Source organism: Alnus glutinosa, chromosome 2, assembly GCF_958979055.1.
Source record: "Alnus glutinosa chromosome 2, dhAlnGlut1.1, whole genome shotgun sequence".
Taxonomy (NCBI): domain Eukaryota; kingdom Viridiplantae; phylum Streptophyta; class Magnoliopsida; order Fagales; family Betulaceae; genus Alnus; species Alnus glutinosa.
Window position 1 is genome coordinate 23,640,507 of NC_084887.1, and position 12,002 is coordinate 23,652,508.

A 12,002-nucleotide genomic window follows, 5' to 3' on the forward strand; every position below is an offset into this window, starting at 1 on the left:
AGTTAGCTTCTAATCAGAAACTCAATTTGGTTTGTGACTCTAAAAATGTGAAATGAAAAGTTAAATGGTTTGAGTTCTTTAAGTGGCTTCTAACTAACGATCAATTTTTTGAATGGTTATTCTACTGTCATTTGGGTTCACAATATTTGTTTTGGTATCACAAGTTAAAGGGTCTGATCATTTATGATTGCACCATTATTTGGCTCAACTTTTAGTGTTGTTATTTGGGGCTTTCAGAGGATTGTTAGGAAAAAGAGTCCACGCTCATAGGTACCATTTTTATTGAACCCTATAGATTGTGTTTAGTTTATTTTGCTAGGTTTATTTTTTTCTAAGCTATTTTGCTAGTTAGTTTTTTTTTTTTTTTTTTTAAAAAAAAAAATTGAAATGGTTTGGACAAGTGACACAGTCCTTTAAAGGGGCTGCACAAGGCTGTTACATAAGCTAAAAGGGGCACAAATTAAGGCAAACTTATCTGAGCCCCTACTTGGAAACAACAACAACCATTGAAAAGAGGCCGAAGCGGTAAAAATACTGTTAGAGTCTAAATCCAGGCCTTCAGAAGAGAGAGGCACCAACACAAATTTAGTTACAAAAGTCTCCCCTAAAAGATAAAAGCACATAAGATATGGGAGACAATAACCCACACAACACAGAAGCAACAAAACACAAACATAGCTACGAAAATACATAAGAAATACACTAAAAAATCAAATGGCAGAAAAAGCAACAATAGAACGGCAAAAAAACCTAAAAATCAACAATTGCGGCATCAGGTGGAGCAGAAGAAGGCTTTGTGAGGGGTGACGTGTGAAATCCACAGGCCAGCGTGTGAAGGTAGGAAGGAGAAAAGGCCGGTGGCTACAAGGAGCGGGAGTGTCGATGGAGACGGTGGAATGGCGCATTGGAGGCTTGGACCATCGGAGGAACTAGCTATTTGGCTAGTTGTTTATATTATTGTGTGTTTGTGATGCCATAAGATTAAACATAAGACTTATATGCTTTTATTTTATATAAACATGCACAACACAAATATAGAGATATTTTATTTATCTATATCTTTTTGTATTTATGTAAGTTCGTCCCCAACCCCCCCCCCCCCCCCCCCACCCAAAAAAAAAAAAAAAATCTATCCCCCCACACTAAAAATTCTAGTTTCACCCTTAGTCGTCGCTCATATTCTGCACGAGCCAAACACCAAAAAGTATTTTTTTGAAGAAAAAAAAAAATTCGTTGAAAATATTTCTCGAAGGGAAACATTTTACGTCCTAACAAATAGAGCCTTAACCAGCTTTTTCATGATGCTTGTGGTTGTGGACATATTAACAAACATATTCATATTGAGATGCACAATTTGCATAGCCGAAAAACACACCATTTTCACATTTTCTTTCTTTCAAAAGAAATGCTATACATATTTTCAAGTGCCTTACTATGTAATATAGCAGTGAAAATTATCATTGATATATCATACATATTCAGATTAACTCGTCCAAAATTTAATAATGATTTTCACAACCACATTAATGAATAAGCACTTGAAAGTACATGTAACATTTTTCTTCCCCCAAAATTGAAAATTATATTACTGTACATGCCTGCTGTTCTTTCGTTCAAATTCGTGCTCCATTCGACTTGTACAAAGTTGTAGTCAGGCCTAATATGTTCCGGGACGGCTTGTGGTGCCCTATATATGAGATAATATGATAGCATTATATTTATAGGGGGATTAATTTGATAATTAAGAAAAGTTACATACTACACAGGAACTGTTGACCTTGTTATTTGCAACCATAGTAGAGTTTGATTTATCCAACATTAAAAAGAAAAACTAAATAAAATCCACCCAGGAGCACAATATATAAGAATATAAGATGATTCTAACAAAACCACTTCTTTCTTCTTTCTGTGACTAAAATTACATCTCTCAATTTATTGGTAACTCTTACATTCAGAACACACTTGGGTATATGCTCTCAAGTGCAACGAGTCAACCCAGAGATTGTGAGGTAAATGGAAACAATTCCATAGCAAGTAATGCAGTTGACAATGAAAAGGAGCAAAAAGCTCTTGGTTACCCTTGGCAAGGAAACTCATTACAGTAGCTTAACACTAGAAAGTACATGAACTAGAATTTCTGCCTCAAGATTTATCATGCAGTAGCGACCTTTGACAAGAATTGGAGAACAGCTTCTTTGGTGGGTAGGGCAGGAATGGCTCCCCTCTCCGTCACCGTGAGGGCACCACAGGCATTGGCAAAAGCTAGAGCTTCTCGTAACCGCTTCTCATCCTGTATAAACAAAAATTGCATTAATTTCTGGAAGAAACTAAAACAACAAATTTATCTACTCTCAGCTATGCAGTGCTAGCATTTTATAATGCGAGTCTCTTTGTTGATATAATTCTTCTGCTCGTCTATGTTAACTTTGAGATGAAGCAGAAACTTCAAATCACTTCAGTGGATCAAGTTAGGGGTTGAACAGAAGAAACTCTTTGACAACCCAGGTGGAACAGCAATTCATTTCGACAGCCATACCACCAAATACTGACAACTAAAGTCCCTCGCCCGGTCTGAGAAATTCAGCTATCGAGGAAACCAAGATTACTTGCACTGCATATATCCAGTAAGTTCAGAACCTCACAAATTCTAAGCAACGTAAAAGAGATCGCATTGGGAAAGCTTTACTAGAAAAGTGGTGTCTATGGGAATACTTTGATGAAGGAAATATTAAGCCAAGGGCTTGCTAAATTTCCTGTTCATGGAAAGGATTTCTGACTCTCAAGCAGCCGCATCATCTCTTACCCTTTTTCTCCACTAGATAAAATTGCACATCATTTCCTTTTAGAAATAAACTAATCCCTGAAAAAAATCAGTTTTAGGGAATATTATAAATAGATAAAGAAGAAAAAACCTCCAATGGACATTAAAGGCTAACGAGCCCTGACAAGTTAAAGTTCAGCCTTGAACAACAGAGAGCACTCGTGAATTATCCTGATTTCTGCAAGAGGAACCAACAATGTTCCCAACATCATTGATAAAATCCCAAGAATTACTTCTTGTCGAGTTCAATCCAACTGTAGAGTCCCTAATTTGTATCTTGATTCAGCAACATGACAGACTCCGTTATCTTCTCAGGTTTCAAAAGAAAATATCACAATAAAAAAGCAACAACAATATAGGTTCATATAGAGCACATATGCATTTACTAATAAATGATTCATTAAATGCCTCGTTTTTATAGACCTACTACCATGGAAGATGCAGTTTACAATTATCTGATACTAAAAAGTATCAAGAACAATGAATATTCCAAATGAACTGACAAATAGGGTACTGTTGCTCTTTAGAGCAGGAGGCGCCCTAAAAGCCTACAACTATAGTACAAATTGATCTCCTCACAGCAATGAAAAGAGAAACCATTTTATTACGAACATGTTAAGTAAAAGCATTTGAGGAGATTCAACTAGCAGCAAGAAAATGCAAATCATTCAAATGAGCAATGGGGAGAGAACATAATGAAATGATATTTCTTCAATTCATTTAAGAACTAAACGTACCTGGATAAGATTTAGGTCAGAAGCTAAGCTGTTCAGAATGCCACTGACAAATGCATCTCCAGCACCAGTTGTGTCAACAGATGTAACTTTAACCCCAGCAACGCAGCCCCTGAATTCCTACACAGAATTCCAGTTCATGTCATTTTTCTTACAGCAGGTCAACAAGATACAGCATAGAAGGAAACCATTGGTTAATGCATCAGCAGTCATTCTTCCACAATAAACTAACCATCATGCATCTTCACTGCCAAATGGTTCCTACATTATCCAGTACCACTTACCTTAGTGTAATATCTACATCCCTCTGACCCTTCAGTTACAAGTAAAAGCTTAAGATTAGGATGAAAAAGCTTCTTCAATACCACATCATCATCATGATGATCATCATCACCGGTCAGGAATGTAATTTCATCCTCACTTATCTGCAAATTTAGATAAAACCCCCCGATCATTTCTTTGTGACATATGATTGAACTCTATTGTCATGGTTGCATAAAATGAAACAATGCTATTACATTAGCACCAATGCAGTGGCAAGCGACTTTCATATATAAAACATAAATAGTTGGTTATTACACCTTAATAATATCTGCTTGATCCCATATACTCATTATGCCCTTCCGAGCAGCCTCTGCCGATGGCCACAACGGCAATCTCAAGTTTGGATCATAGGAGAGGATGCAACCAGACTTTCTGGCAATGGCCATCGCAGCAAGATGGGTTGATCTGCATGGTTCCTCAATCAAACTAATTGAACCAAAATGGAAGATCCTTGCCTGCATTGAAATGTTATTTGGATGTGAAATTTTCCACATATAAGTATGCATCTGTGGTAAGATCAGTAACTTCAGTGCTATTTTCCTAATTATAGAATTTAAAAGGAGAGACCTGCTTAATAAGGTTAATATCAAGTTCTGATTCATGAAGAAGCATATCAGCACTTGGATGACGGAAAAATAAGAATTCACGCTCGCCATCAGCTCTGAGAGTAACAAAAGCCAGAGCAGTCCTTGCATTGTGGTCAAACCGCATGCCTGAATTGTCAACATTGTTCTGTTTTAAAATGCCGGCCAACATGTGCCCAAAATCATCATCACCTACCTGTCATAGCAATGGCAAGAACTTGGAGTTGGAATTATACTTGAGCTTAAGTTGAAGCAAGGAGCCATTGAAATTAAAATTGTACACCACGAAAAGAAAAACATAAGGATTTAGATTGTGCAATTGAAATCACGATTCTCAAGCAACTAAAATCCATTTATAACATAAGCGGCTAAAATCCATATCCCATCACACAAAAGCTTAAAAAAATTAAGTAAAAAAACCTAGGAAAAAAAAAAAAGATTTTGTAATGCAATGACACCCAGGGGAGGTACTGCAGAAACTGTGAGAACATTCTTTGAGTGACATTTTTGGAACCAGAGTAGCTCACAAGATGGGAGGAGGAGGGGGGGGGGGGGGGGGGGGGGGGTGGTTGTGGTGGTGTTGGTTCAGACACAAACAGTTAGCCATAACAATTATACCTCCCTGGAAAAAACAACAGTCACATATCTTGCATCTTTGTTCGCATGTAAAAATATTAAAATTCTCCTCCTCTATACAATACAGATACCGTAAAGAAATGAGCAATTCTGTGAAATTTATCCAAGAAACTGGCATGCAATAAGATGCAGGTATGCACCTTGCCTATAAAAGCTGATGAACCACCCAGTCTTGAAATGCCAACAGCCACATTAGCAGGAGCACCACCAGGAGCCTTCTTGAAAGCAGTTGCTTCAGCAAGTGAAACTCCGGCAACTGTTGGCACAAAGTCAATCAACATTTCCCCAAAGCAAACAACCAGATTTTTATCCTGGTACCCTCCTTGCGTATCTGAGGGAACATCTTCAGAACCACCTGCACAAATCAAATTGCTTCAAATTAACAAGAATCATGGTCATATGATTTCAATAATATTCATCAGAAAGCAGAAAGGTAATCACTCTGCCTTTTAACATGCTATTCCTTAACAAATTCGTTGCATAATTCTTTCATGCCAGGATAACCGTTTAAGGTGTATTCAAAGCAGGACACTTTCTGAATGTTAAAAATTTAGCGGATACTACCCAATATGCAAACCAGGTGACTCATCAAAATCAAATTATCAACTCCAGAAAACCCACACTTGTTAAAACAAACATTTACTAGAGAGAACAATATCCTGCAATAATTAAAAGATTATTTGATAATACTTTTTCTTCTCCCTTTTGTTTTATCTTTTCAAAACAAAAACATTAACAAACAACCCAAAACGTAAAACACTCGAACTACTTTTACCTTTATCTCACATCAAAACATTTTTTCAAACAAAAAACAAAAAGAACCCTCTAAAAAGCATTTACAAACAGAGTCTCAAGCCTTCTTCTTCTTATTTTTCCTCAGAAAACCCATATTTCCTAAATCAAAAATTTCAGTTTTGGTGATTCAATATTTCCAAAACAACATATGTGGTGGAAGAAAATTATCTGCCAAACACGATCTTTATAATCCCCTTCTGTAATAATCTTTGTCAATCAGATTTCACGTTATTTTCCAAATATCCCCTTTAATTATTCCTGAATCAATTAGCAATCGAATGTGCCCCGACAGAACTTAAGATGTAGCGAGCCACACGTAACAAGAAACAAATTATACAAACCAAATGGCAATAAAACAATCATATCGGATAAATCTTTAAAACTAATCAGATAAAAAACAACTATAACATGTTTATTTATATATAATCAGGTGAGCCAGAAACAGCTCTTGAGACTGTCTAAGAAAGAAACAACACAACGACTCTACACAACAATGAATACCCCATGAAAGACTAAAAGAAAGATACCCATACCGAGAAGAACAGTTAAAATAAGAAAAATATACCCATAATAAAGAAACTACATCTTTTGCTGAAAAACCAGCTATGACCCAGATATTAAATCTCTGAATAGTATAACAAGAGAAATCAAATTCTGATAGAAAATAAAGATTCAATCAAGAACCAATATCATATCAATCAACAGTGAAAGAAATGGAACTAGTATGAGGAACCTGGAGCAGGATTCTTAGCCATTCTTAGCCTCCCTTGTATTGCGACAAGAATTGCAGAGAGAAAGAAAGTTTGGTGTCGGTGTTATTAAGAGAGGAAGGAGATGGCTGTAATCTCGAATGGAAGGATCGTTGAAAGCTGACAAAATGTAAAGAAATACATAGAGCACCCACGAAGGATACGGAAATTATATATATATTATTACTACCGAGCAAGAAAAGCCCAGAAAATAAAATAATATAATATAATATAAGGACAGAGAAATTGAAAAATATAAAGCACAAAGCATAAAACTTTTATAATATACTTAATTTTATTTTTTTGGGTGACCAAACACGGTACAAAACAAGACAACCAAAGAGGGTCTGTCATATATTTATCATCATAAGTCCTTTTTGTTTATCTTATTTGCTTTTATGTTCTTCTTGGGATCGGCAAAAGAAACGGGTTTATAAAAAATTTCATATAAATTATATTTAAAATTAATATGTATCTCTAGACATATGAGAAATACATGTTTTAATAGCATATATTTCTTACATATTTTTTTTAATAGTATTAATAAAAAAAAATATATAATTTTCACATATTTAAAGAATACATATCATTTTTATATGTCATTGACTAAATATCTGCATATGACGACGTCATTTTCTGATGGAATATAAACAAAGATTTTTTTCAAAAAAAAAAAAAAAAAAATCAATAAAATCACAACACGACACCACCGAAGAAGCGTGATCAACGACGTCTTATTTGGAAAACATCGTCGAAAAAGTACTAGTTTAATAATGTCATGAGTTTGAATGGTGGAGGGGTGGCTTTAAGCAGCGTGTATTATAGGAGTGGTTTTCATGCGAGTACATGTAATTCTAAAAATATGTTATACTAATTAATGCCGATTTAATTATTTGAAAAAGATAAAGAGAGTTAGGGAAAACAAAGCATATATGCATATAGGTTAGTGGTTGGCCAGCTGGTTCGTAGTTGTTGTTTTGTGGGTTAAGATAGAATTAGCTGTGCTTGCACTCTACCGTAGGATAGGGTGTGAATTTCAACTTTATTTGGTGTGAAAAACCAAAGTAGTCTAAATATTTTCTGATCACCAAGCATCGTAACTACTAACTAGTTAGAGCATCTCCCACCCATGCTTTGTAATCTCCTCATTTTTAACATTTTACCTATTAAAGGCTTCAAAACTCCACTCCAAACAGATTATGTTCAAATTTTACCTAACCCGGATTCCACTATTAACCTTCCTTTTAGCGAGTTTTGCAACCGAAAAGGTTTTTTTATATTTATCAAAAGAAGGAGTCTATCCAAGGAACTTGTAACATAACACCAGGAATATCATAACTGGGTCGTCCAGCTCTTAAACATGCTCGTCTTAGATCGCCAACTCAAGGGGCAACATCTCGATAAGGTTCATGAGGATCAACCTCGGACTCGAGTCGCTCCGCACCATCTTCCAGATAAGGCTTTTCAGTAAAACAATGATGTTTTATCGGTGGAACACAAAAAGTGGTTAAGTCCACAACTTAATTAGTATAATCCCGCATGAAACACAATTATGTAGTGAACCCTTATTAGTTTGAGACAGAAAAGTAAAACTTTACACGCAGCAATTCACAGGTCAATATGAGAAGACAAAATCATGCTGATGTGCAAGTATACATACATACATACATATATAATCATCCTCAATATGATCTATATGTGCCATTAATGTAACGACCCACCCGCAATGACACAATATTGTCTGCTTTTGGCTCCCCAAATCAGACTTCCCAGGAGGTCACCCATCTTGGGATTGCTCTCGCAGAAGCACGCTTAACTGCGGAGTTCTGATAGGTTCATGACCGTCACGGCTTTAAAACGCGTTGTGTCATAAAGGGTGCATTTATACATATAAGCACATCCTCATTCCCAGGCGATATGGGACGTCACAATCACCCCCTCTTTGGACCCAGCGTCCCCGCTGGCGTCCCTCATTGGGCTTGTGCACGCTCCCACTATCTCAGGCTGGGCAATGGCTCTGATACCATTTATAACGACCCAAGGAAAAGCGCTAGCCACATCTGCGCTATCACTCCAAAAGGACTAGTCAATTTGAAGCTTTTCTAAGAATCCATTATAAAGCCCAGTTTCACCTAGTAACTAGGCAATGTGGGACTTAACACCCATGAGTATCTTCTGTGAACTATTCATCTCTTCCCAATATGGGACCGGGGTGTTACAAACTCCCCCCCTTGTCAGGGCCATGTCATGCGGTGCTCCAGTACCACATGACCTAGCGTTACTAGGTGGCTCTGATACCATTTATAACGATCCACCCCCAATGACACAATACTGTCCGCTTTTGGCTCCCTATATCAGACTTCCCAGGAGGTCACCCATCCTGGGATTGCTCTCGCAACGGCTCGCTTAACTGCGGAGTTTTGATAGGTTAATTGCCATCACGGCTTTGAATCCATTTTAAAGCCTAGTTTCACCTAGTAACTAGGCAATGTGAGACTTAATACCCATGAGTATCTTCTGTGAACTATTCATCTCTTCCCAATATGGGACCGGGGTGTTACAATTAACCTCTTCACGGTAGGGTTTGCGCATCCCGTGGGACATTTGGTACAGCCCCGAGCGTTGCACAATAGCAAGCCACCAACTAGTTGCCCGACAGGATCCAACCCCGAGTGATCCATCCAAATAGTGATACCCGAAGTGTGGTGACCCCACTCGATAGGTAGTTGCGCAGGCCACAAATTGCCCCTAGATCCAGGTTAGAACTTGCACATCTTATAACTAGACCATATGGTCAAGTCTATATAATTGTTATGCACATGCCATATATTTCTTTCACAAAATGTTTAACATGATTTAACTAAGGTGGCCATGTCATACAATTAGAGATTGTTTGTATTTCATGCATGTAAATCACGGTATAAGTGCCACACATTCATTCATCATTAAAGATATTTCATTATACTTAAAAAAAAAAAAAATTAGAACTCACAACAATAAAATCAGAAAATATTTCATGATAGTATAAGAATGCATGTCTCATATTAAAATAATCATGCGTGAAAATCATCATTTAGGGTTCACCTGAGGATCACTCAACTTGTTCGTAAAAATCCTCCACAAATCCTTTCCCAAAAGCTTACGCTCCTTCGCCTACAAGATATTATATCATTAGTTAGGTCCTTCAACTACAATCCTTAACTTAGTGTCTAAAAACCCTAAGATCATGTATTCTGTCTGGAAACTGTTAGAACACTATAGGTACCGTTAGAAAGGCTTATGGTCAATGACTCCTATCTCCAAAAATCTCATCTTTACTTCATATAAGTCGTTCTAGGACCCAAAAATGTTTCATTTCTAAAAACCTGGTTACAACAACAAGGGTTGTAACGGTAAACACAACATTGAACCCAACATGTAGTGGAATAAACAACAATAACCAATAACATTTTATAACATCAAGCCAACAATCAAGCATCAACAAATCATAACACGGTATTTTGTTGGCGAAGGTGAAAACTCTTGCACCAAAGGAAAAATCTCTCCATGGCAGCCAAATCCAGGATTCCATTACCATATATTGTCTTAAGACACCCATTGTTGGCCGATCTTCAACAAGTCCCATGTTGGCCGATCTTCACCTAGTAGAATCCTTATCGAGCTCCACCTGTAAACTATAGTTGTGTAGTCCCAGCACGTTACCCCTTTGTGCAATCATATCACTTTAATCTGTTGTGCAGTCACAACATGTTGTTGGCTTTAACCCTTCAAGCAATCCACACGATGATCTTCTTGAAGTACCTTCTTCAAGCGACTTGTATTGTATCATACCAAGTCCTTGGACCCGATCTCTCAAAAACTCTCCTTGGAGTTTTCTCTAAATTTCGTGTCATTAAGAGATAAGAAACTCTAGAGAGAAAACAGTCCTTAAATAGAAAATTGCTAACATGCGGCGGCAGAGGCTGGACATAAGTGAGCATCCAGACGCGACTAGGGTTTCATAACCCTAATCGCCCCGCCTATCCAAACTTAGATCTGTCTTGTCTGGACTTGCCTCTTCCAGATATGCATTGTCCACAATGTTGTCCGAACATCCCTACTCATAACCCTAATCGCCCCGCCTATCCAAACTTAGATCTGTCTTGTTTGGACTTGCCTCTTCCAGATATGCATTGTCCACAGTGTTGTCCAAACATCCTTATGTCTGGAACTCCTTATATCCGAACATATCTTTTGTCTGTCCGAACATCATTGTACCCGAGAGGGTCTATTTTCTTAGTCGTCTGGACTCCTCTGGTAACAAGTACTTCCTGGAATGGCTTTTGCATTGTGTCGTCGGCACTTTTCTTCTTCTTATATGGACGCCCAGCTCTGTACTTGTCCTACAACCTACCATTTATCCTCAAAACACAAAATAAATTTTTGGACACCAAATGAGCAAATCTATTAAACCTAACACTTTCTAACCTTAGACATTATGTTAAGTCTAAAAACGAAATCTTTAACATAAAATCACAAGTTTTTAGTCTAAAAAACATATATTCCTTACAAAAGTCTCCACTTTTCTCTACCAACACCTCAAAAGACCTAAGAATCTACACATCAACACGCGTAGGAACTAATGCTCTACCCTTTTGTAGTGACGAAAACATTCTACTACACATCATTCTCAAAACTTAACTTCCTAACCCTAAAGATAAAGATTTTCTTAAGAAAATCCTCGCTTTCTTTTCAAAACTTATAACATACACACACACACCTACGAAAATAACATATTACAGAACTAAAACATAATCTAAACACGTGGTAAAAATGAAATATAATCAGGGATGTAACGCCCTGACTTATAAACAAGTTGCAAGTGGAAAATATGTTGACTAAAAAAAGAGGAATAAAATATCTTGACTAAACACAATCTATGTATCCTTTATCATCTCCTAATTTTTTTTTTTTTTTTTTTTTTTTTTTATATATATATATTGTTATATCTGCTCTCTCTAAAAGAAAATTGCGATATTTTCCATGTGACATTACTAAATGATATATATCAGACTCAATGCAGCGGAAAATAATCATGAACAAACTCACCTCAAAATAATATGCTAGAGCTTCTAATAAGCATCAACTTTATATAAGGAACATCATTGTGTTACAACCCTTAGTATACATAAGTGATAATTGTCTAACAAAAGTGTCACATGAGGTACAACAAAATATAACAGCTGACTAATATGAACCAGCCTTCCAAAACATTGACGCTCCCAGTCAGCATCAAGCACCAAATCCCAAACATGCATAGAGATCCTCATCCTCAACTTCTCCTCGAGCATTTACAAAATTTATAAGAAATTTACAGGCA

At 36.8% G+C, this 12,002-nt stretch overlaps 1 protein-coding gene across 1 annotated transcript; it reads right to left on the reverse strand.

Moving 5' to 3' along the window:
- Window positions 1-1,875: 1,875 nt before the first annotated feature.
- Window positions 1,876-6,786, reverse strand: LOC133861821 (probable fructokinase-7). The gene is made up of 7 exons (XM_062297640.1): window positions 6,628-6,786; window positions 5,240-5,454; window positions 4,447-4,659; window positions 4,137-4,334; window positions 3,840-3,980; window positions 3,559-3,675; window positions 1,876-2,290 (listed from the first exon to the last, which is right to left on the reverse strand). The coding sequence occupies exons 1-7, from the start codon at window positions 6,647-6,649 to the stop codon at window positions 2,153-2,155; spliced, it is 1,044 nt and encodes a 347-aa protein (XP_062153624.1). The 5' UTR covers window positions 6,650-6,786; the 3' UTR covers window positions 1,876-2,152.
- Window positions 6,787-12,002: the final 5,216 nt, after the last annotated feature.

What these genes read in the sequence shown, in the direction of transcription:
- LOC133861821 (XM_062297640.1), bottom strand. Translation starts at nt 6,649, where the DNA reads ATGGCTAAGAATCCTGCTCCAG. An exon ending in GGCTAAGAATCCTGCTCCAG is followed by an intron (nt 5,455 to 6,627) that starts GTTCCTCATACT and finishes TGATTTGTGCAG; the next exon opens with GTGGTTCTGAAGATGTTCCC. An exon ending in ATCAAGCAGATATTATTAAG is followed by an intron (nt 3,981 to 4,136) that starts GTGTAATAACCA and finishes CTAAATTTGCAG; the next exon opens with ATAAGTGAGGATGAAATTAC.